Source organism: Metopolophium dirhodum, chromosome 1 (assembly GCF_019925205.1).
Source record: "Metopolophium dirhodum isolate CAU chromosome 1, ASM1992520v1, whole genome shotgun sequence".
Lineage (NCBI taxonomy): Eukaryota > Metazoa > Arthropoda > Insecta > Hemiptera > Aphididae > Metopolophium > Metopolophium dirhodum.
In genome coordinates, this window is record NC_083560.1 from 50,433,694 (window position 1) to 50,461,526 (window position 27,833).

The 27,833-nt window shown below is 31.3% G+C and overlaps 2 protein-coding genes across 2 annotated transcripts; one reads left to right on the forward strand and one right to left on the reverse strand.

The window, feature by feature from the left end:
* Positions 1-96: 96 nt before the first annotated feature.
* LOC132939800 (zinc finger protein 845-like) lies at positions 97-20,891 on the reverse strand. Its single transcript, XM_061007182.1, has 5 exons — positions 20,821-20,891; positions 19,332-19,514; positions 16,771-16,953; positions 6,806-6,988; positions 97-1,385 (listed from the first exon to the last, which is right to left on the reverse strand). Exons 1-5 carry the CDS (start codon positions 20,889-20,891, stop codon positions 647-649), a joined length of 1,359 nt encoding a protein of 452 aa, XP_060863165.1. The 3' UTR covers positions 97-646.
* Positions 20,892-25,394: 4,503 nt separating this feature from the next.
* Positions 25,395-27,592, forward strand: LOC132939818 (E3 SUMO-protein ligase ZBED1-like). Its single transcript, XM_061007205.1, has 4 exons — positions 25,395-25,640; positions 25,734-25,953; positions 26,162-26,748; positions 26,828-27,592. Exons 1-4 carry the CDS (start codon positions 25,395-25,397, stop codon positions 27,590-27,592), a joined length of 1,818 nt encoding a protein of 605 aa, XP_060863188.1.
* The last annotated feature ends 241 nt before the right edge of the window (positions 27,593-27,833 follow it).

The window sequence follows — 27,833 nt, forward strand, 5'->3', positions numbered from 1 at the left end:
TTGATGATACAGATAATATTATTTTTATTTAAATTATAAAATAATATGAATCGCACAAATTTATTTATTTTTTTATTAAAAATAAAGACTCCGACAGTAGAGGTTATTAGACTACAATGGTTTACATTAATAAGTTGAAAGAAATTTGATACCTTAGAAATATTTATACATTATAAGACAAGAAATAAGAAAGAAAAAAAAACAGGAGTATTTGAAGGTTGTTTATAATCTGTTGAATAGTTTGATGGCATTAAAAAATTTGAAGACTGCATCAATGTTGGTCTCCCCAAGCGCTTCTTCGATGTTGGAGGGGTGGTTTAAGATGCTTCGTTTGTTGTTGTACTTTGCACAGTGGAGTGTGAGATGATTCGATGTTTGTGTCTTGTGAATGTTGGACTTTTAAATGTTTTTCCTGGCATGTATACTCGCATGATTTTTTTAATTTGATGTCTTAGAAAACGTTATATCACACATAATACATTTATATTTTATACGGTTATCTTTTTCATATGTCCTTGTGTGGTCTTTTTAAATGTGATCAAAGAGAATACCATTGGTAACAAATTTCGCATTGATAAGCCTTTTTTCCGATATGTGTCCTTGTATGCTTTGTTAAATCTGATATAGAAAACCTTGTATCACGTTTCTATGGCTTTTCACCGGTATGTCGTCTTTTTTTATGGGTTGTTAAATTTGATTTATGAGCAGAAGCATATTCACATATATCACATTTATACGGCTTTTTATCGGTATGTATTTTTTTATGGGCTATTAAATTTGATTTCAGAACAAAATTTTGTTCACATATTACACATTTATACAGTTTTTCACGGGTATGTATATTTAAATGCCTTCTTAAAGTTTCTTTCCGGGCAAAAGCTTGATTACATATATCACATATATATGATTTTATGCCAGAATGAATTAGTTTATGGGTTATCAAACTTTTTTTATGTAAATAAACTTTAACACATAGATCACATTTATACGGCTTTTCACCGGTATGTGTTATTTTATGCGATTTTAAATAACATTTCTTGGTAAAAGAATGTTCACATATATCACATTCATACGGCTTTTCACTGGTATGTGTTATTCTATGCCTTTTTAAATGATGCTTCCAACCAAAAGCTCGATCACATATATCGCATTTAAACGGCTTTTCACCGGTATGTGTCCTTGTAAGGAGATTTAAATTGGATGCTGTAGTTTTCTCATCAAAGGTATTCAACAATTGTTTTTTCCTTGATCTGTGTCTTGTACGTGTCTTGTTTGACTTCATCTGAGTCATGATTTCAGATAAGTTGCTTTCCTTTGAGACTTTTCCTTTAAATTCATAACCGTCAATAAAGTCTTTTCCAATTTTGTTTTCTTCAGTTTTAATTCTAAAAAAATAAAATTAGGTATTATAAAAACGTAAACCTTTATCAAAGAAAGGAAAAATAATATAACTACATCTTATTGTAGATTTTATTAATACATTTGTGAATCAGTTTATAGTTATCGCTCATACACCAATTTGTAAATTAAAAAAAATATATTATATCAAAGGTCAGGTAACCTTTTAGATTCTGAGCGAAGCGATGAATGTATTGATTTTACAATGATGTGTGTTTTTTATTTTTTACTTTTTTTTTTATTTTTGTGTCTGTCACCACCTTTTAGGACAGTAAAAGTGCATGGATTTTCTTCAATAGTAACTTTTCTGATAGGAAAGTGAATCTAGTTGGTACTTTGGGGGGTCAAAAATAAAAATTTCCCAGTAGTTTTCAGAAGCGACGTGAAAAACAAAAGAAAAATTAAGGAAAAACAGGAATTTTTACGCAAAATCTGTTTTCGAGAAAATCGATTTTGGTTTTTGGTGTAACTCTAAAACAAATGACCGTAGGGACATGACATTTTGACTGAATGTTTATATAAGCATTTTCTATACACCATAAAATTTACAAAATATTTTGACTCATTTTGAGCTGTTGACGGCCATTGTCAGTTTTCAATTTTTTTAGTTTTTTTTTCTATAAATATCAATAAAATTTTATCTGTTGAGTAAAAATGCTTGAAAATTTAATAGAAGGCTCCTAGGTTATTGTTTCAAAGTCAGATGAAAAAAATTAAAAATCCTTAGTCACAGTTTTTATTTATAAGCATTTAAAGTTCAAATTTTGACAAAATACGGAAAAATCACGAAAATTAGCAAATTATTTTGAGTTGAGAATTCATAAAAATTTTTCTTTTTAAATCTAAGATTTGAAAATGTAATATAAGATTACTCATAAGTTTGTCTACCTATATCAAAAAAAAAAAAGTCTAGAAGAAACTTAAATTAAATTTTTATGAGCGTCTGAAATTTATATTTTTACAACATTTGATATTTACTCGATTTCTCATGTAACAATTTTCTTATTTTATTGTAAATAAAAAACGAATGACTGTAGATACTTGAAAATTTCACTGAATGTTTATATTAGTATTTTCTATACATCATAAAATGTTGAAAGTATTTTGACTCTTTTTGAGCTCTTTACGGACATTGTCAGTTTTCAATTTTTTTAGTTTTTTTTTCTATAAATATCAATAAATTTTTATTTGTTGGGTAAAAAAGTGTGAAAATTTAATATAAGGCTCCTGATATATTGTTCTAATAGCAATTGAAAAATATTAAAAATACATAGGCACAATTTTTTTTTATATGCATTTAAAGTTCAAATTTTGACAACATTTATCAAATTTATAATTTATTAATTATTTTGTGGTTAAAAATTTATAAATTTATAACTTTTATGGCTAAGGATTGAAAATTTAAAACAAGGCTCCACGTAAATAGGTTATATATAAATTACTTTATTCACAATAATATCATCAAATATACTTGGTAAAATCATATGCTGACTGACCGTTTTCGCTCAGAATCGTTTTTCTTATACAATGTTTTTATCATTGAATTCAAATTTAACACCATCCATTACAGTGACCCACTTGTAGCCTACTGTACAGCAGAGTGACATCCACTTATCCACCTTTTTTTTTTATTCTTTTAAATTAAGTAGCGGTGAGTAACTTATCCCTAAGATCAACCCGATGAGTGGAATGCTGACCACCCAAACGGCAATCACTTGTGGAGGGCTAACCATTGATGCAGTAAACCAAGCGCAAATAACTCCAGGGAGTAGCAGTGTTGGATCATCTGTTCCGTCCCAGATAACTCACACCGAAGCAAATGCAAAGTACATATTAGGGAATTCACCGAAATTGCCAAGAAGTTAGGCATGGTCAGAATTCCGGAAACCACTGACTAACGCATAAGGTTACTGCAGCAGCAACAGCTTCAGAAACACGCGCAGTCCATTAAGCTGCTAAGTGAAATAAGGGCGGAACGGGTGCGGTCTCTGGAGCAAAGCAACGTGGCGCAGGAAGCGTCTTCTAGACAAACCTTGCCGCAAGAGCTGGAGGCAGTCAACCTTCATCTTGTGGAGCAGGGAAAGAAGATAGACTTAGGGTATAGCCAGACCCTGCAGTTAAAAGAGTAGATAAAAGTCCTCCTGCAAGGACGGCAACAGGACCCTCAGTAGCCACAGCAGCAGCATAATGGATCGCAGAGGAAACAGCAGAAGCAGCAAATGGCTGTTGACGCTGCTCCGAAGAAGGACAAGTCGCTGCACCAGGGTCCTTCACAGCCAGCTACAAGCGATGCAACGGATGTACAATATAACTCCACCCAAGGACAGCAACGAGACGAGGGCCAAGTTGAGCAAAAACACGCCCTGGACGACCGTGACTAACAAAAGACAGAAACAAAGGGGCGGAGGTACCGAGCGCCAAGTGAAAAAAATGGCTATCAACCTAAAGAGAAAATTGCCAAATAACGAAGAAATTATTCTAAATGCACCAAAGACCGGGTCAAACTACGCTGACGTCATCAGGAAGGCGAAATAAGCTGTACCAAAACTAGAGGAGCTTGGCATAGAAGTGTTTGGTACTAGAAGAACAGCTGAATGCGACATTCTCCTAGAGGTCGGCAGCAAAAAGGAAGCTGAACTCTTTGCTATGAAATTAGAAGAAAAGCTCGGAAATGAAATGGTAGTAAGAAAGCCTACGAAGATGGCATCAGCTCTCATCTCGGGACAGGACGAATCAACAACCGCAGAAGAGTTGAGAGCAGAGATTGTAAAACGGGACCCAGAGCCTAGCAAACATCAAACTCTTCAGCATTAGAACAGCAACTAATGGCTGGAGAACGGCAAAGATCGAGATATCGCTAGCGTCGGCATTGCGGCTTGCAAGTAACCCTAAGATAAGGGTTGGATGGAGCAACTGCAGGAAAAAGCTGCTCGGAAAGAAGAAAATGGTATAGTTCCGGTACCTAGAAACCGGTCACGTAGCAGCAGGTTGTCAGGGGGAAGACCGTTCCAACTGCTGCCTCAAGTGCAAGAAAGATGGATATGTGGCCAAGAACTGCGAAAAGCAAATTGGAGGCATGTCAACACAAAAAATGGGGCCAAAAGGTCCAACAGACCCGGAGGCAATGATTAATCTTATACAGATTACCTCAACCACTGTCGAACGGCTCAAAACCTGGTAGAGCAAACAGTGGCTGAAAGAAACATCGACTCTATCATCGCAAGCGCATGGGATCTCAGACAGCATCGGAGGATGGCTAACAAGCAGTGGTACTAACAGAGCGGCAATCAAGGTGTTTGGGAACAACGCCACAATCGCAAAAATCGAGACAGATGACGAGTTTGTACTGGCAAGGGTGAATGGCATGTTCGTATACAGCTGCTATGTGTCACCAAATTCCCTAATAGCAGGATATCGGGAATTCCTTATACGACTAGAATGGAGCGCACAACTGCTAGGATGTCATAAGAAAATTATCATCGTTGAGGATTTCAACGCGAGATTAGCCACATGGGGCGACTAGGAGAGTAATGCCAGAGGGGAAGAACTCCTAGAACTCTCCGAGGGACTAGGGATGGTTATAATAAACACAAGGCGAGAGCCTACATTCCATGGAACCGGAATGGGCTCAATTTTCGACATCACGTTTGCATCGGAAACACTATACCGCAGCATAAGGCAGTACTGGAGGAAGAAAACTACTCAGATCACCACTACATAATGTTCACACTAAAAACGGACACGAGTCCTGGTAGAAGAGATGATACTCAGAGAAACGAGAGGGGCTGGATTACATCAAATTATATCAACGCGGAAGTATTCAAAGCAGGCATCATGCTAACGGATTGGATTTCCCCGCTGCAAGTAGACGTGGGGGCGAACAATGTTGCAGATGCCTTTGAGAAAAAGATGACCGTCACATGCAATTTTGCACTCCGTAGGAAAAATGAAAGGCCAAACGGCAAAAAACCTCAACACTGATGGAGCCCAGAGATAGCTCAACTCCGCTCCAGATGCACCGCAGCGAGGAGAGCATTAAAAAGGGCGTGGCCAGGCGGAACAGAGGCGGTAGCGAAGCAGAAACGATAGAACACCTGTTGGAGAACCACAGATCCTCCAAAGAGGCCCTTAAGGCCCAGTTAGCAAAGAGCAAAGAATTTGGGTGGAAAGAGCTGTTTGAAACAGTGGAACACGATGTATGGGGTAAACCGTATAAGCTGGTACTGAGGAAACTACAAGGCCCATCAACAACGGCGAACATGGAGCCCTTGACGCTGAAGGAAATCGTGTCAACGCTCTTTCCAACCAGGGCACTACTCAGCCATAGAGTTATAAGTATTTTTCTTATTTGTCGATAAAAAAGTTTGTTAGATTTTTAAAAAAACTTGAAAGTTTAATATAAAGTCACTTATGAGTGGTTATTAGTGAACATTAAAAAAGGATTCAGCGAACAATAAAACTAATATTTTTATAAACGTCAAAAAATTTCAAATTATTTCATTTTTATACCTAATAATGTAATACTGCAGATTTCTTATCAGTTTGTCTACCATTAATAAAAAAATCAATTAACTTGAGAGTTATGCCTCATGGAACTATATTTTTAATTTGGCTTAATTAAAAAAGATTAACCGTAGCCATACTTAAGTTTCACCAAATGTTGATGTTAGAATTCTCTATAAGAAATAAAGTTAACATCAAAATTATTTGACTCTTTTCCAAATATTTATAGTCAAAAAAAATATTATTTTGACAAAATCAGAAATATTTGCGAATTATTTTGTAGTAATAAATGTATACAATTTTCAATTTGTATAAATTTCTCATAAATATATATTATTAAAGCCAAAAAAATATTATTTGTGGGTATCTTCTTGAAACTTTTAAAGTATACAGTATGTAACAGAAAAAAACTGACTAATGCTATAACATTTTTTATAAACAATATTTTAATTTTTTTTTTTTATATAATTAACAAACAATTGCACTATATTTATTTTTCCAATTTCGATTTCTGTTTTGGTTATCGGTATTGATTTTTTTCGGTTTCAGTATCGATTTGGGTTTTTATCGGTTTAAACCGGTATTCAAAATCGGTTTCAAGTCCTTCATTATTATTATATTATTATAATGACCAGGGCTTGAAACTTAAAATATATTTTCCGATTTCGATTTCCGTTTCAGATATAGGCATACATTTTTCCGATATTGATTTTGGTTTTGGTTTTGGATTGATTTTTTCTGATTTTGTTCTAGGTTTTGAATATCATTGAATTTTCCGATTTCGGTTTTGATAACTTTGAAATATCGGTTTCAAGCCCAAATAATATGTTCAACTAGCATCAGATCTCTCTGTTACACACTGCATTATCACATTTTACACACATGTATATTATTTAATTCATACCCTTTTTGAAATGATTGACCATCATTTATATGGTATGTTTTTTCAAATTGTTCCTCTTTTATAATTTCATTAAATTCTTGATCTTCGATAACCCTCTGTTCAATTTTAACATTTGTTTTTTTAACATCACACCCACTGTATGGAATCGTCAATATTCTTGAACTGTGTAATATGTCACTATTCCTAAAAGCAATAACAAAAAAATGGTTTTTTATTAATTGGTTGGTAAGTGGTAACTGGTAACTGATGTATAAATTAGATATAATACAAAATTTAATAATTCTTAAATTATCCAAACACCTATTTTTAAATAGTAAAATTCTTTCAAAATGTATGTTAAAATCAAATTTTTAGTCCCACACTAACTATAATGTATTTGCTCACTTAGAATTTATCGCACAATCATCATTAGTTGTTTTTTTATGGTTTCGTGGTGAATAATATTCTTTTTTATGTCAAACCTTTCAGTTGATTCTAAGAGCTATCAGACCTATGTACCTTTCGGTCATAGTGTCCTGTATGTAGGACACATGTTTAGCCAGCTAAAAAACGTACTAATTTTTTTTGTATGATAACGATCAATATTAATTTGATTGCTTTGTGTGTATAGTTACTATGACTATTAATTAATTACTCATATAATAGTTAGTTAATAAATTACTTTATAGACGAATTATTAGACAATTGTTCTTTGATATGGCAACTTTTTCGCGATATTTATATGTATTACACCTAATATTGATTGGTATATGCCACCTCTAAATGAGACAAGCGAAGCGATGACGAAGTGTCTGTCATCACCTTTTAGGACATTAAAAATGCTTGGATTTTCTTCAACAGTAACTTTTCTGATAGAAAAGTGAATCTAGTTGGTACTTTGGGGGGTCAAAAGTAACCAGTAGTTTCCAAACACGACGTGAAAAACAAAAGAAAAATTAAGGAAAAATGGGCATTTTTACGTAAAATCTGTTTTCGAGAAAATCGATTTTGGTTTTTGGTGCAACTCTAAAACAAATGACCGTAGGTACATGACATTTTGACTGAATGTTTACATTAGTATTTTCTATACACCATAACATTTTCCAAATATTTTGAGCTGTTTACGGACATTTTCAGTTTCCATTTTTTTTATTTTCTTTTTCTATAAATATCAATAAAATTTTATCTGTTGGGTAAAAAAGCTTGAAAATTTAAAAGAAGGCTCCTAGGTTATTGTTTCAAAGGCAGAAGAATAAAATTAAAAATGCTTAGTCACAGTTTTAATTTATAAGCATTTAAAGTTCAAATATTGACAAAATACGGAAAAATCACGAAAATTAGCAAATTATTTTGAGTTGAGAAATCATAATAATTTTTCTTTTTAAAACTAAGATTTGAAAATGTAATACAAGATTATCCATAAGTTTGTCTGCCTTTATAAAAAAAAAAATGTCTACAAAAAAGTCAAATTAAATTTTTATGAGCCTTTGAAATATTTTTACAACATTTGATATCTCATGTAACGATTTTCTTATTTTGTTGTAATTAAAAAACGTATGACTGTAGATACTTGACAATTTCACTGAATGTTTGTATTAGAATTCTCTATACACGATAAAATTTTGAAAATAATTTGACTCTTTTTGAGCTGTTTACGGACATTGTCAGTTTTCATTTTTTTTAGTTTTTTTTTCTATAAATATCAATAAAATTTTATTTGTTGGGTAAAAGAGCGTAAAATTTTAATATAAGGCTCCTTATATATCGTTCTAATAGCAATTGAAAAATATTAAAAATACATAGGCACAAATTTTTTAAAGTTCAAATTTATAATTTAATAATTATTTTGAAGTTCAAAATTTATAAAATGTTTAACTTTTATAGCTAAGGATTTAAAATTGAAAACAAGGCTCCATGTAAATAGGTTATTTATAAATTACTTTATTCACAATAATAACATCATATTATATACTTGGTAATATCATAGGCTGACTGACTGATTTCGCTCAGAATCGTTTTTCTTTTACAATGATAATATTATATCATTGAATTCAAATTTAACACCATCCATTACAGTGACCCACTTGTAACTTACTGTACAGCAGAGCGACATCCACTTACCCACCTTTTTTTATTTTGTTTGGAAGAATTTTTATTTTGTTTTTAAAAACTATGAAAATTGTTTCATAAATTGTTTAAGATTTTCATACAAAAAGATGTTAATTATTTTGTATTTATGTTTATTTTATATGATTTTTTCATCGTTTTAGAAATATAATTGTATATTTTTTAATTCAATATTGAATCACAATATCCTATATTTGGGACACTTTCTTTTTTCACATACATTTTGAAAGAATTTTACTATTTAAAAATAGGTGTTTGGATAATTTAAGAATTATTAAATTTTGTATTATATCTAATTTATACATCAGTTACCAGTTACCACTTACCAACCAATTAATAAAAAATCATTTTTTTGTTATTGCTTTTAGGAATAGTGACATATTACACAGTTCAAGAATATTGACGATTCCATACAGTGGGTGTGATGTTAAAAAAACAAATGTTAAAATTGAACAGAGGGTTATCGAAGATCAAGAATTTAATGAAATTATAAAAGAGGAACAATTTGAAAAAACATACCATATAAATGATGGTCAATCATTTCAAAAAGGGTATGTATTAAATATACATCTTAATGTTATGTGAAATTTGATGATAACATTTTTATTTTTATGATATATAACACAGTTCTAGAGTGGTGCCATACCCACCTAATGTGATATGTGGTGATAAAGAACTAAATCAATCACACTTACAGTTTTCATAATAAAATTATGAAAACGTGTATGCGTGCTGTCTGAATTTTTTAAAATTTTTTGGTAATTTTTCAGTGGTGTTAACATTATTATTTTAGAAAAAAGAAAGTGTCCCAAATATAGGATATTGTGATTCAATATTGAATTAAAAAATATACACAAATCCTAAACTTTCGTTTTACAACTGTCGTTACTTTTATAATTCAGACGGCTCTTACTCCAAAATCGGAACCCACTCTCAGCGAGTTCAACGGGCCCCGAGTTTGACTTAAAGCTAGTAAAGTATAAAATATTTATCTAGTTTTTTCCCTTGCTTTATGAATATATTTTATGTTTTGTAGTGTACTAATGTTATATATTGATGATACAGATAATATTATTTTTATTTAAATTATAAAATAATATGAATCGCACAAATTTATTTATTTTTTTATTAAAAATAAAGACTCCGACAGTAGAGGTTATTAGACTACAATGGTTTACATTAATAAGTTGAAAGAAATTTGATACCTTAGAAATATTTATACATTATAAGACAAGAAATAAGAAAGAAAAAAAAACAGGAGTATTTGAAGGTTGTTTATAATCTGTTGAATAGTTTGATGGCATTAAAAAATTTGAAGACTGCATCAATGTTGGTCTCCCCAAGCGCTTCTTCGATGTTGGAGGGGTGGTTTAAGATGCTTCGTTTGTTGTTGTACTTTGCACAGTGGAGTGTGAGATGATTCGATGTTTGTGTCTTGTGAATGTTGGACTTTTAAATGTTTTTCCTGGCATGTATACTCGCATGATTTTTTTAATTTGATGTCTTAGAAAACGTTATATCACACATAATACATTTATATTTTATACGGTTATCTTTTTCATATGTCCTTGTGTGGTCTTTTTAAATGTGATCAAAGAGAATACCATTGGTAACAAATTTCGCATTGATAAGCCTTTTTTCCGATATGTGTCCTTGTATGCTTTGTTAAATCTGATATAGAAAACCTTGTATCACGTTTCTATGGCTTTTCACCGGTATGTCGTCTTTTTTTATGGGTTGTTAAATTTGATTTATGAGCAGAAGCATATTCACATATATCACATTTATACGGCTTTTTATCGGTATGTATTTTTTTATGGGCTATTAAATTTGATTTCAGAACAAAATTTTGTTCACATATTACACATTTATACAGTTTTTCACGGGTATGTATATTTAAATGCCTTCTTAAAGTTTCTTTCCGGGCAAAAGCTTGATTACATATATCACATATATATGATTTTATGCCAGAATGAATTAGTTTATGGGTTATCAAACTTTTTTTATGTAAATAAACTTTAACACATAGATCACATTTATACGGCTTTTCACCGGTATGTGTTATTTTATGCGATTTTAAATAACATTTCTTGGTAAAAGAATGTTCACATATATCACATTCATACGGCTTTTCACTGGTATGTGTTATTCTATGCCTTTTTAAATGATGCTTCCAACCAAAAGCTCGATCACATATATCGCATTTAAACGGCTTTTCACCGGTATGTGTCCTTGTAAGGAGATTTAAATTGGATGCTGTAGTTTTCTCATCAAAGGTATTCAACAATTGTTTTTTCCTTGATCTGTGTCTTGTACGTGTCTTGTTTGACTTCATCTGAGTCATGATTTCAGATAAGTTGCTTTCCTTTGAGACTTTTCCTTTAAATTCATAACCGTCAATAAAGTCTTTTCCAATTTTGTTTTCTTCAGTTTTAATTCTAAAAAAATAAAATTAGGTATTATAAAAACGTAAACCTTTATCAAAGAAAGGAAAAATAATATAACTACATCTTATTGTAGATTTTATTAATACATTTGTGAATCAGTTTATAGTTATCGCTCATACACCAATTTGTAAATTAAAAAAAATATATTATATCAAAGGTCAGGTAACCTTTTAGATTCTGAGCGAAGCGATGAATGTATTGATTTTACAATGATGTGTGTTTTTTATTTTTTACTTTTTTTTTTATTTTTGTGTCTGTCACCACCTTTTAGGACAGTAAAAGTGCATGGATTTTCTTCAATAGTAACTTTTCTGATAGGAAAGTGAATCTAGTTGGTACTTTGGGGGGTCAAAAATAAAAATTTCCCAGTAGTTTTCAGAAGCGACGTGAAAAACAAAAGAAAAATTAAGGAAAAACAGGAATTTTTACGCAAAATCTGTTTTCGAGAAAATCGATTTTGGTTTTTGGTGTAACTCTAAAACAAATGACCGTAGGGACATGACATTTTGACTGAATGTTTATATAAGCATTTTCTATACACCATAAAATTTACAAAATATTTTGACTCATTTTGAGCTGTTGACGGCCATTGTCAGTTTTCAATTTTTTTAGTTTTTTTTTTCTATAAATATCAATAAAATTTTATCTGTTGAGTAAAAATGCTTGAAAATTTAATAGAAGGCTCCTAGGTTATTGTTTCAAAGTCAGATGAAAAAAATTAAAAATCCTTAGTCACAGTTTTTATTTATAAGCATTTAAAGTTCAAATTTTGACAAAATACGGAAAAATCACGAAAATTAGCAAATTATTTTGAGTTGAGAATTCATAAAAATTTTTCTTTTTAAATCTAAGATTTGAAAATGTAATATAAGATTACTCATAAGTTTGTCTACCTATATCAAAAAAAAAAAAGTCTAGAAGAAACTTAAATTAAATTTTTATGAGCGTCTGAAATTTATATTTTTACAACATTTGATATTTACTCGATTTCTCATGTAACAATTTTCTTATTTTATTGTAAATAAAAAACGAATGACTGTAGATACTTGAAAATTTCACTGAATGTTTATATTAGTATTTTCTATACATCATAAAATGTTGAAAGTATTTTGACTCTTTTTGAGCTCTTTACGGACATTGTCAGTTTTCAATTTTTTTAGTTTTTTTTTCTATAAATATCAATAAATTTTTATTTGTTGGGTAAAAAAGTGTGAAAATTTAATATAAGGCTCCTGATATATTGTTCTAATAGCAATTGAAAAATATTAAAAATACATAGGCACAATTTTTTTTTATATGCATTTAAAGTTCAAATTTTGACAACATTTATCAAATTTATAATTTATTAATTATTTTGTGGTTAAAAATTTATAAATTTATAACTTTTATGGCTAAGGATTGAAAATTTAAAACAAGGCTCCACGTAAATAGGTTATATATAAATTACTTTATTCACAATAATATCATCAAATATACTTGGTAAAATCATATGCTGACTGACCGTTTTCGCTCAGAATCGTTTTTCTTATACAATGTTTTTATCATTGAATTCAAATTTAACACCATCCATTACAGTGACCCACTTGTAGCCTACTGTACAGCAGAGTGACATCCACTTATCCACCTTTTTTTTTTATTCTTTTAAATTAAGTAGCGGTGAGTAACTTATCCCTAAGATCAACCCGATGAGTGGAATGCTGACCACCCAAACGGCAATCACTTGTGGAGGGCTAACCATTGATGCAGTAAACCAAGCGCAAATAACTCCAGGGAGTAGCAGTGTTGGATCATCTGTTCCGTCCCAGATAACTCACACCGAAGCAAATGCAAAGTACATATTAGGGAATTCACCGAAATTGCCAAGAAGTTAGGCATGGTCAGAATTCCGGAAACCACTGACTAACGCATAAGGTTACTGCAGCAGCAACAGCTTCAGAAACACGCGCAGTCCATTAAGCTGCTAAGTGAAATAAGGGCGGAACGGGTGCGGTCTCTGGAGCAAAGCAACGTGGCGCAGGAAGCGTCTTCTAGACAAACCTTGCCGCAAGAGCTGGAGGCAGTCAACCTTCATCTTGTGGAGCAGGGAAAGAAGATAGACTTAGGGTATAGCCAGACCCTGCAGTTAAAAGAGTAGATAAAAGTCCTCCTGCAAGGACGGCAACAGGACCCTCAGTAGCCACAGCAGCAGCATAATGGATCGCAGAGGAAACAGCAGAAGCAGCAAATGGCTGTTGACGCTGCTCCGAAGAAGGACAAGTCGCTGCACCAGGGTCCTTCACAGCCAGCTACAAGCGATGCAACGGATGTACAATATAACTCCACCCAAGGACAGCAACGAGACGAGGGCCAAGTTGAGCAAAAACACGCCCTGGACGACCGTGACTAACAAAAGACAGAAACAAAGGGGCGGAGGTACCGAGCGCCAAGTGAAAAAAATGGCTATCAACCTAAAGAGAAAATTGCCAAATAACGAAGAAATTATTCTAAATGCACCAAAGACCGGGTCAAACTACGCTGACGTCATCAGGAAGGCGAAATAAGCTGTACCAAAACTAGAGGAGCTTGGCATAGAAGTGTTTGGTACTAGAAGAACAGCTGAATGCGACATTCTCCTAGAGGTCGGCAGCAAAAAGGAAGCTGAACTCTTTGCTATGAAATTAGAAGAAAAGCTCGGAAATGAAATGGTAGTAAGAAAGCCTACGAAGATGGCATCAGCTCTCATCTCGGGACAGGACGAATCAACAACCGCAGAAGAGTTGAGAGCAGAGATTGTAAAACGGGACCCAGAGCCTAGCAAACATCAAACTCTTCAGCATTAGAACAGCAACTAATGGCTGGAGAACGGCAAAGATCGAGATATCGCTAGCGTCGGCATTGCGGCTTGCAAGTAACCCTAAGATAAGGGTTGGATGGAGCAACTGCAGGAAAAAGCTGCTCGGAAAGAAGAAAATGGTATAGTTCCGGTACCTAGAAACCGGTCACGTAGCAGCAGGTTGTCAGGGGGAAGACCGTTCCAACTGCTGCCTCAAGTGCAAGAAAGATGGATATGTGGCCAAGAACTGCGAAAAGCAAATTGGAGGCATGTCAACACAAAAAATGGGGCCAAAAGGTCCAACAGACCCGGAGGCAATGATTAATCTTATACAGATTACCTCAACCACTGTCGAACGGCTCAAAACCTGGTAGAGCAAACAGTGGCTGAAAGAAACATCGACTCTATCATCGCAAGCGCATGGGATCTCAGACAGCATCGGAGGATGGCTAACAAGCAGTGGTACTAACAGAGCGGCAATCAAGGTGTTTGGGAACAACGCCACAATCGCAAAAATCGAGACAGATGACGAGTTTGTACTGGCAAGGGTGAATGGCATGTTCGTATACAGCTGCTATGTGTCACCAAATTCCCTAATAGCAGGATATCGGGAATTCCTTATACGACTAGAATGGAGCGCACAACTGCTAGGATGTCATAAGAAAATTATCATCGTTGAGGATTTCAACGCGAGATTAGCCACATGGGGCGACTAGGAGAGTAATGCCAGAGGGGAAGAACTCCTAGAACTCTCCGAGGGACTAGGGATGGTTATAATAAACACAAGGCGAGAGCCTACATTCCATGGAACCGGAATGGGCTCAATTTTCGACATCACGTTTGCATCGGAAACACTATACCGCAGCATAAGGCAGTACTGGAGGAAGAAAACTACTCAGATCACCACTACATAATGTTCACACTAAAAACGGACACGAGTCCTGGTAGAAGAGATGATACTCAGAGAAACGAGAGGGGCTGGATTACATCAAATTATATCAACGCGGAAGTATTCAAAGCAGGCATCATGCTAACGGATTGGATTTCCCCGCTGCAAGTAGACGTGGGGGCGAACAATGTTGCAGATGCCTTTGAGAAAAAGATGACCGTCACATGCAATTTTGCACTCCGTAGGAAAAATGAAAGGCCAAACGGCAAAAAACCTCAACACTGATGGAGCCCAGAGATAGCTCAACTCCGCTCCAGATGCACCGCAGCGAGGAGAGCATTAAAAAGGGCGTGGCCAGGCGGAACAGAGGCGGTAGCGAAGCAGAAACGATAGAACACCTGTTGGAGAACCACAGATCCTCCAAAGAGGCCCTTAAGGCCCAGTTAGCAAAGAGCAAAGAATTTGGGTGGAAAGAGCTGTTTGAAACAGTGGAACACGATGTATGGGGTAAACCGTATAAGCTGGTACTGAGGAAACTACAAGGCCCATCAACAACGGCGAACATGGAGCCCTTGACGCTGAAGGAAATCGTGTCAACGCTCTTTCCAACCAGGGCACTACTCAGCCATAGAGTTATAAGTATTTTTCTTATTTGTCGATAAAAAAGTTTGTTAGATTTTTAAAAAAACTTGAAAGTTTAATATAAAGTCACTTATGAGTGGTTATTAGTGAACATTAAAAAAGGATTCAGCGAACAATAAAACTAATATTTTTATAAACGTCAAAAAATTTCAAATTATTTCATTTTTATACCTAATAATGTAATACTGCAGATTTCTTATCAGTTTGTCTACCATTAATAAAAAAATCAATTAACTTGAGAGTTATGCCTCATGGAACTATATTTTTAATTTGGCTTAATTAAAAAAGATTAACCGTAGCCATACTTAAGTTTCACCAAATGTTGATGTTAGAATTCTCTATAAGAAATAAAGTTAACATCAAAATTATTTGACTCTTTTCCAAATATTTATAGTCAAAAAAAATATTATTTTGACAAAATCAGAAATATTTGCGAATTATTTTGTAGTAATAAATGTATACAATTTTCAATTTGTATAAATTTCTCATAAATATATATTATTAAAGCCAAAAAAATATTATTTGTGGGTATCTTCTTGAAACTTTTAAAGTATACAGTATGTAACAGAAAAAAACTGACTAATGCTATAACATTTTTTATAAACAATATTTTAATTTTTTTTTTTTATATAATTAACAAACAATTGCACTATATTTATTTTTCCAATTTCGATTTCTGTTTTGGTTATCGGTATTGATTTTTTTCGGTTTCAGTATCGATTTGGGTTTTTATCGGTTTAAACCGGTATTCAAAATCGGTTTCAAGTCCTTCATTATTATTATATTATTATAATGACCAGGGCTTGAAACTTAAAATATATTTTCCGATTTCGATTTCCGTTTCAGATATAGGCATACATTTTTCCGATATTGATTTTGGTTTTGGTTTTGGATTGATTTTTTCTGATTTTGTTCTAGGTTTTGAATATCATTGAATTTTCCGATTTCGGTTTTGATAACTTTGAAATATCGGTTTCAAGCCCAAATAATATGTTCAACTAGCATCAGATCTCTCTGTTACACACTGCATTATCACATTTTACACACATGTATATTATTTAATTCATACCCTTTTTGAAATGATTGACCATCATTTATATGGTATGTTTTTTCAAATTGTTCCTCTTTTATAATTTCATTAAATTCTTGATCTTCGATAACCCTCTGTTCAATTTTAACATTTGTTTTTTTAACATCACACCCACTGTATGGAATCGTCAATATTCTTGAACTGTGTAATATGTCACTATTCCTAAAAGCAATAACAAAAAAATGGTTTTTTATTAATTGGTTGGTAAGTGGTAACTGGTAACTGATGTATAAATTAGATATAATACAAAATTTAATAATTCTTAAATTATCCAAACACCTATTTTTAAATAGTAAAATTCTTTCAAAATGTATGTTAAAATCAAATTTTTAGTCCCACACTAACTATAATGTATTTGCTCACTTAGAATTTATCGCACAATCATCATTAGTTGTTTTTTTATGGTTTCGTGGTGAATAATATTCTTTTTTATGTCAAACCTTTCAGTTGATTCTAAGAGCTATCAGACCTATGTACCTTTCGGTCATAGTGTCCTGTATGTAGGACACATGTTTAGCCAGCTAAAAAACGTACTAATTTTTTTTGTATGATAACGATCAATATTAATTTGATTGCTTTGTGTGTATAGTTACTATGACTATTAATTAATTACTCATATAATAGTTAGTTAATAAATTACTTTATAGACGAATTATTAGACAATTGTTCTTTGATATGGCAACTTTTTCGCGATATTTATATGTATTACACCTAATATTGATTGGTATATGCCACCTCTAAATGAGACAAGCGAAGCGATGACGAAGTGTCTGTCATCACCTTTTAGGACATTAAAAATGCTTGGATTTTCTTCAACAGTAACTTTTCTGATAGAAAAGTGAATCTAGTTGGTACTTTGGGGGGTCAAAAGTAACCAGTAGTTTCCAAACACGACGTGAAAAACAAAAGAAAAATTAAGGAAAAATGGGCATTTTTACGTAAAATCTGTTTTCGAGAAAATCGATTTTGGTTTTTGGTGCAACTCTAAAACAAATGACCGTAGGTACATGACATTTTGACTGAATGTTTACATTAGTATTTTCTATACACCATAACATTTTCCAAATATTTTGAGCTGTTTACGGACATTTTCAGTTTCCATTTTTTTTATTTTCTTTTTCTATAAATATCAATAAAATTTTATCTGTTGGGTAAAAAAGCTTGAAAATTTAAAAGAAGGCTCCTAGGTTATTGTTTCAAAGGCAGAAGAATAAAATTAAAAATGCTTAGTCACAGTTTTAATTTATAAGCATTTAAAGTTCAAATATTGACAAAATACGGAAAAATCACGAAAATTAGCAAATTATTTTGAGTTGAGAAATCATAATAATTTTTCTTTTTAAAACTAAGATTTGAAAATGTAATACAAGATTATCCATAAGTTTGTCTGCCTTTATAAAAAAAAAAATGTCTACAAAAAAGTCAAATTAAATTTTTATGAGCCTTTGAAATATTTTTACAACATTTGATATCTCATGTAACGATTTTCTTATTTTGTTGTAATTAAAAAACGTATGACTGTAGATACTTGACAATTTCACTGAATGTTTGTATTAGAATTCTCTATACACGATAAAATTTTGAAAATAATTTGACTCTTTTTGAGCTGTTTACGGACATTGTCAGTTTTCATTTTTTTTAGTTTTTTTTTCTATAAATATCAATAAAATTTTATTTGTTGGGTAAAAGAGCGTAAAATTTTAATATAAGGCTCCTTATATATCGTTCTAATAGCAATTGAAAAATATTAAAAATACATAGGCACAAATTTTTTAAAGTTCAAATTTATAATTTAATAATTATTTTGAAGTTCAAAATTTATAAAATGTTTAACTTTTATAGCTAAGGATTTAAAATTGAAAACAAGGCTCCATGTAAATAGGTTATTTATAAATTACTTTATTCACAATAATAACATCATATTATATACTTGGTAATATCATAGGCTGACTGACTGATTTCGCTCAGAATCGTTTTTCTTTTACAATGATAATATTATATCATTGAATTCAAATTTAACACCATCCATTACAGTGACCCACTTGTAACTTACTGTACAGCAGAGCGACATCCACTTACCCACCTTTTTTTATTTTGTTTGGAAGAATTTTTATTTTGTTTTTAAAAACTATGAAAATTGTTTCATAAATTGTTTAAGATTTTCATACAAAAAGATGTTAATTATTTTGTATTTATGTTTATTTTATATGATTTTTTCATCGTTTTAGAAATATAATTGTATATTTTTTAATTCAATATTGAATCACAATATCCTATATTTGGGACACTTTCTTTTTTCTAAAATAATAATGTTAACACCACTGAAAAATTACCAAAAAATTTTAAAAAATTCAGACAGCACGCATACACGTTTTCATAATTTTATTATGAAAACTGTAAGTGTGATTGATTTAGTTCTTTATCACCACATATCACATTAGGTGGGTATGGCACCACTCTAGAACTGTGTTATATATCATAAAAATAAAAATGTTATCATCAAATTTCACATAACATTAAGATGTATATTTAATACATACCCTTTTTGAAATGATTGACCATCATTTATATGGTATGTTTTTTCAAATTGTTCCTCTTTTATAATTTCATTAAATTCTTGATCTTCGATAACCCTCTGTTCAATTTTAACATTTGTTTTTTTAACATCACACCCACTGTATGGAATCGTCAATATTCTTGAACTGTGTAATATGTCACTATTCCTAAAAGCAATAACAAAAAAATGATTTTTTATTAATTGGTTGGTAAGTGGTAACTGGTAACTGATGTATAAATTAGATATAATACAAAATTTAATAATTCTTAAATTATCCAAACACCTATTTTTAAATAGTAAAATTCTTTCAAAATGTATGTTAAAATCAAATTTTTAGTCCCACACTAACTATAATGTATTTGCTCACTTAGAATTTATCGCACAATCATCATTAGTTGTTTTTTTATGGTTTCGTGGTGAATAATATTCTTTTTTATGTCAAACCTTTCAGTTGATTCAAAGAGGTATCAGACCTATGTATTTAAAATCTAATATGGAGTTAGTATTTAGTATTTAATATTTTTTTACTTTTTAAATACATTTTCACCATGTTTTACAATTTTCCAACTACCAAGGACAAATTTATAACAGTAATAAAATATATTATAAAGAATAGATTATAATTAAAATTGGTTTCCTAATTACACATCTCATTCATAATATTCATTTCAAATATTATATCGTTTTCTTTGTTTATAATTATTGAAGGGCACTAAATCTAAAACCTATTAGGTAATAGTTATTTCGATGGAAATATTATTTCAGTTATTTGGATGACGGTCTCTGATTCATATCATTATTATAATAATATAATAATAATATTATTCATATTATTCATATCTATTCAATCGTATTAGGTACATTCTAAATTTTAATACAAGGTTCCTTTTAAGTTGTTTTAATAGCTGTCGATAAATATTAAAGATCCATAGGCAAATTTTTTTGTTTCAAAAGTATTAAAAGTTCAAATGTTGACAAACTTTGTCAAAATATAGAAAATCTTCAAATTTATTGTAGTTAAAAATTCCATTTGTATAGCTAAGGATTGAAAAATTAAAACAAGGATTCTCATAAATGATTCACACTGTAGGTAACCAAAAAATCTAAAAAATCTAATATAAACAATGAAGATCACATTATGACAATTAATAGCAGAAGAAATACTTATATTTATTTATGCAACACTTTTAATCAGCTCTACTTACTATAAGCAGTTATAAAAAAAACTTTTTGTACAGTTCTTAGAATCAAGTCATCAAGAATATTTTGTTAGAATACTATATGAAAATAAAAGTAATTCAAGAGAAGTTACATATGAATGTCTCCCACAGTCCCATCCCACCAATCAATATTGTAAATAGTAAAAATGTTCCATTGCTGTAAAACATTTCTTTTTCTATACATCAATATAAGAATATCTCTATTAAATTTTTAAACAATTTGTTTTAAATTTGTTGGAGATTTTGGCTTACTTTTTCATGGGTTGAGCCAGTTTGGTATACCTTGCTGACGACTCCAACCATATAAGAAGCAAGAATGGCATTGAAAATGTTGACCGTAGTTCTGAGTTATAATGATGTTAATAATATCGTCACTAAATCCCTAATATATATTCACAGTATTACAGTGGATAAACCATATGTACAATTTTCGGAAGAGAAAGGAACTTTTGTGAACCCTTTGCATTTAGACAAATCAATGTATGAACATCATACAAATAATTTTGGGAGTTCAATGTAAGAATTTTTAAAAAAATCTTTTATGTTATAAACAAGGCTGGGTAATTTAACTATTTTTTTAACTCGTTAAGCTAAGTTATTTTAAAATAAAAAAGTTAAGTTAAGTTAAAAAGTTACTCATATTTTTTGTCATTAAAAGTTAACTTTGAAAAAAAGCAACTTAACTTAGTGTAAAGTTAAAATTTTTAATTTGCAAAAATAAAAAATTTCAGACACATAATATGGTTTGTTGGATAGTTTTTCTTTTCGCTCGAGAAAATTACTGGAGAAATTTATTAAATGATACATCAAAGCAAAAACCCATTCAAAAATTTATATTATTCTTCGGACGAAAATTAACTTAATTTAGATTTATTGAAATAAATTAACTTGAAGTTAACACATTAATCTTGAAAAAAACTTATTAAGTTAAAAGTTAATTTGAAAAAAAAAGTAACGAGTTAATTAACTAAATTAAAATTAACTTAACGTTTTAACTTAATTTTAACTTTTAACTCGTTAATACCCAGCTTTGGTTATAAATATCCTACAATGCAGTGACTCTAGTTACACTATAAAATACAAAATAAGATAATCTCATATCTACAATTTATGACTCTTCATAATAATAGATAGGTAAGTATCTATTTTTTAAAGTAGGTATGTTTGAATGTTTTACATAACTGTTTTATAATATACTACACAATGTTTAAGTATAAGTTTATTTAATTTTGTAAAACATAAACATTCCAATAAAATGTTGAATTACTTTTATTTTCATATAGTATTCTAACAAAATATTCTTGATGACTTTATTCTAAGAACTATACAAAAAGTTTTTTTTATAACTGCTTATAGTAAGTAGAGCTGATTAAAAATGTTGCATAAATAAATATAAGTATTTCTTCTTCTATTAACTGTCATAATGTGATCTTCATTGTTTATATTAGATTTTTTAGATTTTTTGGTTACATACAGTGTGAATCATATTTTATGAGAATCCTTGTTTTAATTTTTCAATCCTTAGCTATACAAATGGAATTTTTAACTACAATAAATTTGAAGATTTTCTATATTTTGACAAAGTTTGTCAACATTTGAACTTTTAATACTTTTGAAACAAAAAATTTTGCCTATGGATCTTTAATATTTATCGACTGCTATTAAAACAACTTAAAAGAAACCTTGTATTAAAATTTAGAATGTACCTAATACGATTGAATAGATATGAATAATATGAATAATATTATTATTATATCAGAGACCGTCATCCAAATAACTAAAATAATATTTCCATTGAAATAACTATTACCTAATAGGTTTTAGATTTAGTGCCCTTCAATAATTATAAACAAAGAAAACGATATAATATATTTTTAATTCAGATAAAATGCTTCTATACATTTTTATTTTTAATGTATTATTATTTGCAATTACTAGTAGTGGGGTTTTCTTTGAGACGTAGTCTCAAAGTCTCCCATGACGATGCAACCCTAATTTTATCTGAATTCATAATATATTATATCGTTTTCTTTGGTTATTATTATTGAAGGCCACAAAATCTAAAACCTATAAATAGTGATTTCGATAGAAATATTATTTTAGAAATTTGGACGTCGGTCGCCGATTTAGTGAAACTGCCACCAGAAAGTTTCAATCGTAACATGTAATGTAAAAGCTGGATGGATGGAGGGGCCGGCCGCAGGGGGAGAATAGGCCGTGTATTATAGGTGCTATTGAAACTAGATCTACGACAATACATGTCGTGCCGACAAGCGGTAGTTAGCCACTGTATGCCATCAATAATTAATTAGGTATATTTAATAATTATTGTAGAAGTTAATTAATATCTTCCAATAATTTTTACTCGTGAGCAGGGGCGGATTTAAGGCACTGCGAAGTGTGTGGTTGCATAGAGAAACACATTTTTTAAACTCGGCAAAATCGTATTCAGGGGTGGATTCAACAATTTGCAAATTTTTATTTGGCATAGGGGCAGCAAATTGTTAAATCCACCTCTGCTCACGAGCTGCTACTGGTCGTATGCCACTGTTGGTGGTTTATATGTGTATAAAATGGTATTCATGATGATTTGACCGCCACAAGTCACAACTATCGAAAAAAACTGCCTGTTGCTTGGCGTAGGACGGTCAGCGCTCATATTTCGTACCCGCGACATAACCTATACCACAATAAAATAACATGGTATGATGGCAACGATCTGAAATATCGTTGGGTACTCGGGTCTCGCACACATTATTGTACCCAGTTCAACTCATAGCACACTATATGTATAAATAGGTATAAATGAATCATAACAACTAATGTAAAGATGCTAACTGGATACTGATTGTCGACTGGGTAAACATTAGGCCATCATACCATGTTATTTTATCATAAGGTATACCTGCGGTTCTTAAACTTCAGTAGACTAAGACCCCTGATGAAAGGCTTTAGAAATCGTCATGAGTGTCGAGGACCCCACAGGCCGCAGATCACAATTTAAGAACTACTGGCTAGTACTACAATAAGGTGTTTAATCTTAAGTAATGTTTATACTTACTCATGCATGCGATCCATTTTTTCGTTATTTGGTGTCAGAGAATTTTCAGTTTCAGATAACAGGAGTCGATGAAACTAGTTCTGAATTCCTGTTATTATTAAAAAGGAAATTGTACAGTTATAACACCGTACCTAACGCAATATCGCCGAGGCGACTATCGAGCGCAAACAAATAATCTAGTAAGTAGATAATGACAAATACAATGGATCGGCTATAAGCATATTTTTTATGCGGAGAACAGTGGGTTTTTACAGTGTGACCACCAAAGTAATCATAAGTTTTTTGATGATATCTCTGGCTATTTTTGATTCTGAAACGGGGGATCGCCGGACCATAGATAATCATAAGAATGGATAGGACATAAGACCTATCACATGATCCATTAGGTCGATACTTTTTTGTAAGACGTTATATGGGGCTTTAAAGGTATGTGCAAAGACTAATTTATTAAATAATAATGAATAAACATGATAGTCAATTATATTTAGAAAGTGGTACAACAATCAAAATACAAACTGACAAATATCTAAATATAATTGACTATCATGTTATTCATTATTATTTAATAAAATAGTTTTGCACATAACCTTAAAAAGCCCCATATCGTCTTTCTCTCTTAACGTTCTTTCTCCCCCAAAAAAGCACACGGCCCCATATGGAACTGGTATAGGCATGACGTCCTATCCATTCTTATATTATCTATGGCTAGGACGGATTTCCCGATTTTGATAACAGCGAGATATCATCAAAATAATTTTGATTATTATTATTATTATTTATTACATTTCGGGAGATTGGTTATGCCAAACTTAGAAACATAAATTTCCCGCTTAAAATTTTTTTTTACCTAACCAGCGTTTCCAATATAAAAATATACAAGTCTTAATTTAAAATATCTAAAAACCTAACTACCACTTATCAATTATAACTACAGGTTATCAATTATAGGACATCGGGCAGTTTGGTCCCCCGAGATAACAGCCAAATTTAAAAGCCAAAACAAAAAAACAAATATTGAAGCTATTTACAGTTATTTGTTTTAAATGCAGTTTCAAAAACTTACAAATATACATATTATATTAATAGCAATTGTAAATTTAGCAGAATATATAAACATAACATTTATATAATACGCAAGCATGTTAGTAGCCAAAAACTATGTTCGACTTACGAAAATCACATTTAAGGTAGTGATGGGCGATTTAAATCGATTCTGCTAGGGCGATTTTTTTGTGAAATCGATTTTTTTTTGGCCGATTTTATCCGATTTTCTCATATTTTTTTTCTTGTATTTTTTTGAAATTTTGTATTGGTCACATTTTCTTTTACATGATAATAATGGTAATTGTAATCACGGTTCAAGATATCTACAACTGTGATTGTAATAAATATTTTTGATAATGATACTGCAAGATTATTCGTTTACTACTCTATGCCCTATGGTTTATACCTAACGGCTAACCGTCCTGACCACCTTATCGGGCTTATCTATATTCTACAATATACATAATAGTATTATAGTGATTATATTATACACTATTATACACTAAACACTTTGCCACTTTGGTTTTTGACAGTTTGACTATTTAATAGTATTTGCTGTCAATTGTCAATTGTCATATTGTTCTTCGGTTCTTCCGTTCTTCGTTAATCGTTTACGTGTGTCGTGTACAGCTGTGGTTTGTGAATACGTGTGGAGTGTGCCCTGTGCAGTGGTTCAGTTTAGAGAAGTAGTGAATACATTATAGTATTATACAATAGTACAATGTCTTCGACTTCAAACATGTGTAATTACTTTGTGAAAGTTGATAAGCCTCATAAGGGTGGTTGTTGTAAATTATTTAATGTTGTCGTAAGAACTAGTGGAAATACAACCAACTTAAAACAGCACATAAAGCGCAAGCACCCCTCATTAAATACCTCAAAAAATGCTAAATGTTCTAAATCAAACACCATTGTTTACACTTCAGTTGAAGACGATGAAGCCGATTCTCTATTTGTTCAGTCCGTGGTAAGTATTATGATTTAACTATTGAAATATGTCAATATAATGACATGGACATTCCATATGTTTAAAATATATGATATTAATTTTTAATTTCAGTCTGGTGCTCAAACCACCTTGGATACAGTGGTTTCTCAGTCTCGACCAGAATCTTCATGTTCCCTACATTCTGATTATGACTCGTTGATATCAAAAACGAGCGATACATTGTCTGTGGTATCAAATCTAACTACTGCAAGCAGATCGTCAACGAGCACGAGTTTGAAATTAATACAACCAACAATCTATCAATCAATTAGTGAATTCAGATCATATGAAAGTAAGAGGCAATATTTAAGTACCTATTCAGGGATTTAACAAAACATTTGTATTTTATTTTATTTTATAATTGCATGATCTATAATAGGTAGCAATATTAAAAACTAAACAATATAATATAATAATATATGTTTGTATGCCTAAATTAAGTAGTTTTTAATAAACATGTATGTTAACTTTATTTTTAAATCTTAATAATTTTTTTTTAGGTGGAGGCACAAAAAATGTAACCATCACAAATGCATTGATTTATATGTTGGCGAAAGACAACATGCCGCTTTCTTCCACTGAAAAAGATGGTTTCAACTACTTCATCAAAAAAGCTCTGCCATTGTATAAAGCACCATCAAGAAAGACAATAACTAAACTTATTAGTTCCAAGTACGATGTATTATCGGGTCAAATAAAAAATAAATTATCTTTGGTGGAAAGTATCACACTTACTACAGACTTATGGACAGATACTATCAATACCAAAAGTTATCTTGGTATTACAGTTCATTTTCTAAGTTTGTGCAAATTAAATTTAGAAAGTGTGGTACTTGGAGTGTTAGAACTTGATGAGCGTCATACATCTGAAAATATTGCCAAGTGGCTGGACAGTGCTCTTCAGGAATGGGGTATTGAAAAACGTCAAATTTTTTTGGTCGTAACTGAGAATGGTGCTAATATTAAAAACGCTGTGAGCGTGTGTTTTGATAAGGATAAACATTTGCCATGCTTCGCACATACGATAAATCTTGTAGTACAAAACGCATTGGACAACACTGACAATATTGCTACATTAATAAATAAGGTTACATTTAGTTACATTTTTCAAACAATGTGTATCTGCATCTGACGAGCTGCATAAAGTCTGTGCATTTAAATTAAAGCAATCAGTTTCAACAAGGTGGAATTCTGTGTACTATATGTTAGACAGGTTTATTAATTGTTCTGACCATGTAGCATCTATTATCGTGAAGTTCCCTAAAGGTCCTACCATGATAACTGGTTCTGAGCTGTTTATTGCTAAAGAAATCATGCATCTACTAAAACCTTTCGAAGCTGCTACGAAAGAATTATGTGCCCAAAAATATATAACAGGTAGTAAAACTATCCCATTGATGCATTGCTTGATAAAAAAAATTGAATCAGTAGAAGTGAATGGTGTTGTTGCTTCGGCTTTAAAATCGAATTTAAGTAACAATTTACAAACCAGATTTGGTAGAGTAGAGCATGTGGAAATTCTTTCCATAGCCACAATTCTTGATCCCCGTTTTAAAACCTTACATTCCAATAGTGCAGTGGCTTCTTCAAAATCCATCAATGCAATTAAAAAAAAAATTTTAGAACTTAGAACAGACTCCAGTGAAACCAGTTCACATAATGAAAGTTCTTCTGAAGATGACCCTGATAGCTTATGGGCAGTACATAAACAGTTAGTGTCAAAAAAAGCCTTAACTGAACCAAGCTTAAATGTCAACGAAATGCCTACAGATCTTAAGCATTACTTAAACCAACCGACAGTGCCATTAACTGATAATGTTTTAAGTTTTTGGGATATTCATGGACCCATTTATCCTCATTTAAAAAAAATTGTAGATCCTTATTTAGGAATGGTAGCTACTTCTGTACCTTCGGAGCGTCTTTTTTCTTAAGCCGGTCAAGTTATGACTGATAGTCGTAACAGGTTAACAGGTGATAACCTTAATAAACTACTTTTTCTTGGATCACTGTCAGTAAATGATTGGCAATTATAATAAGAAATTTTCAATAAAATCAATATTATATCTTTATTGTATTTCTTATTTTTTCAAATATTTAAATTTAATATAATGTGTTAATTGTATCAGTTTTGTTAATAAAGAAATTCATAAAAACATCAGTGTTCAATTATTT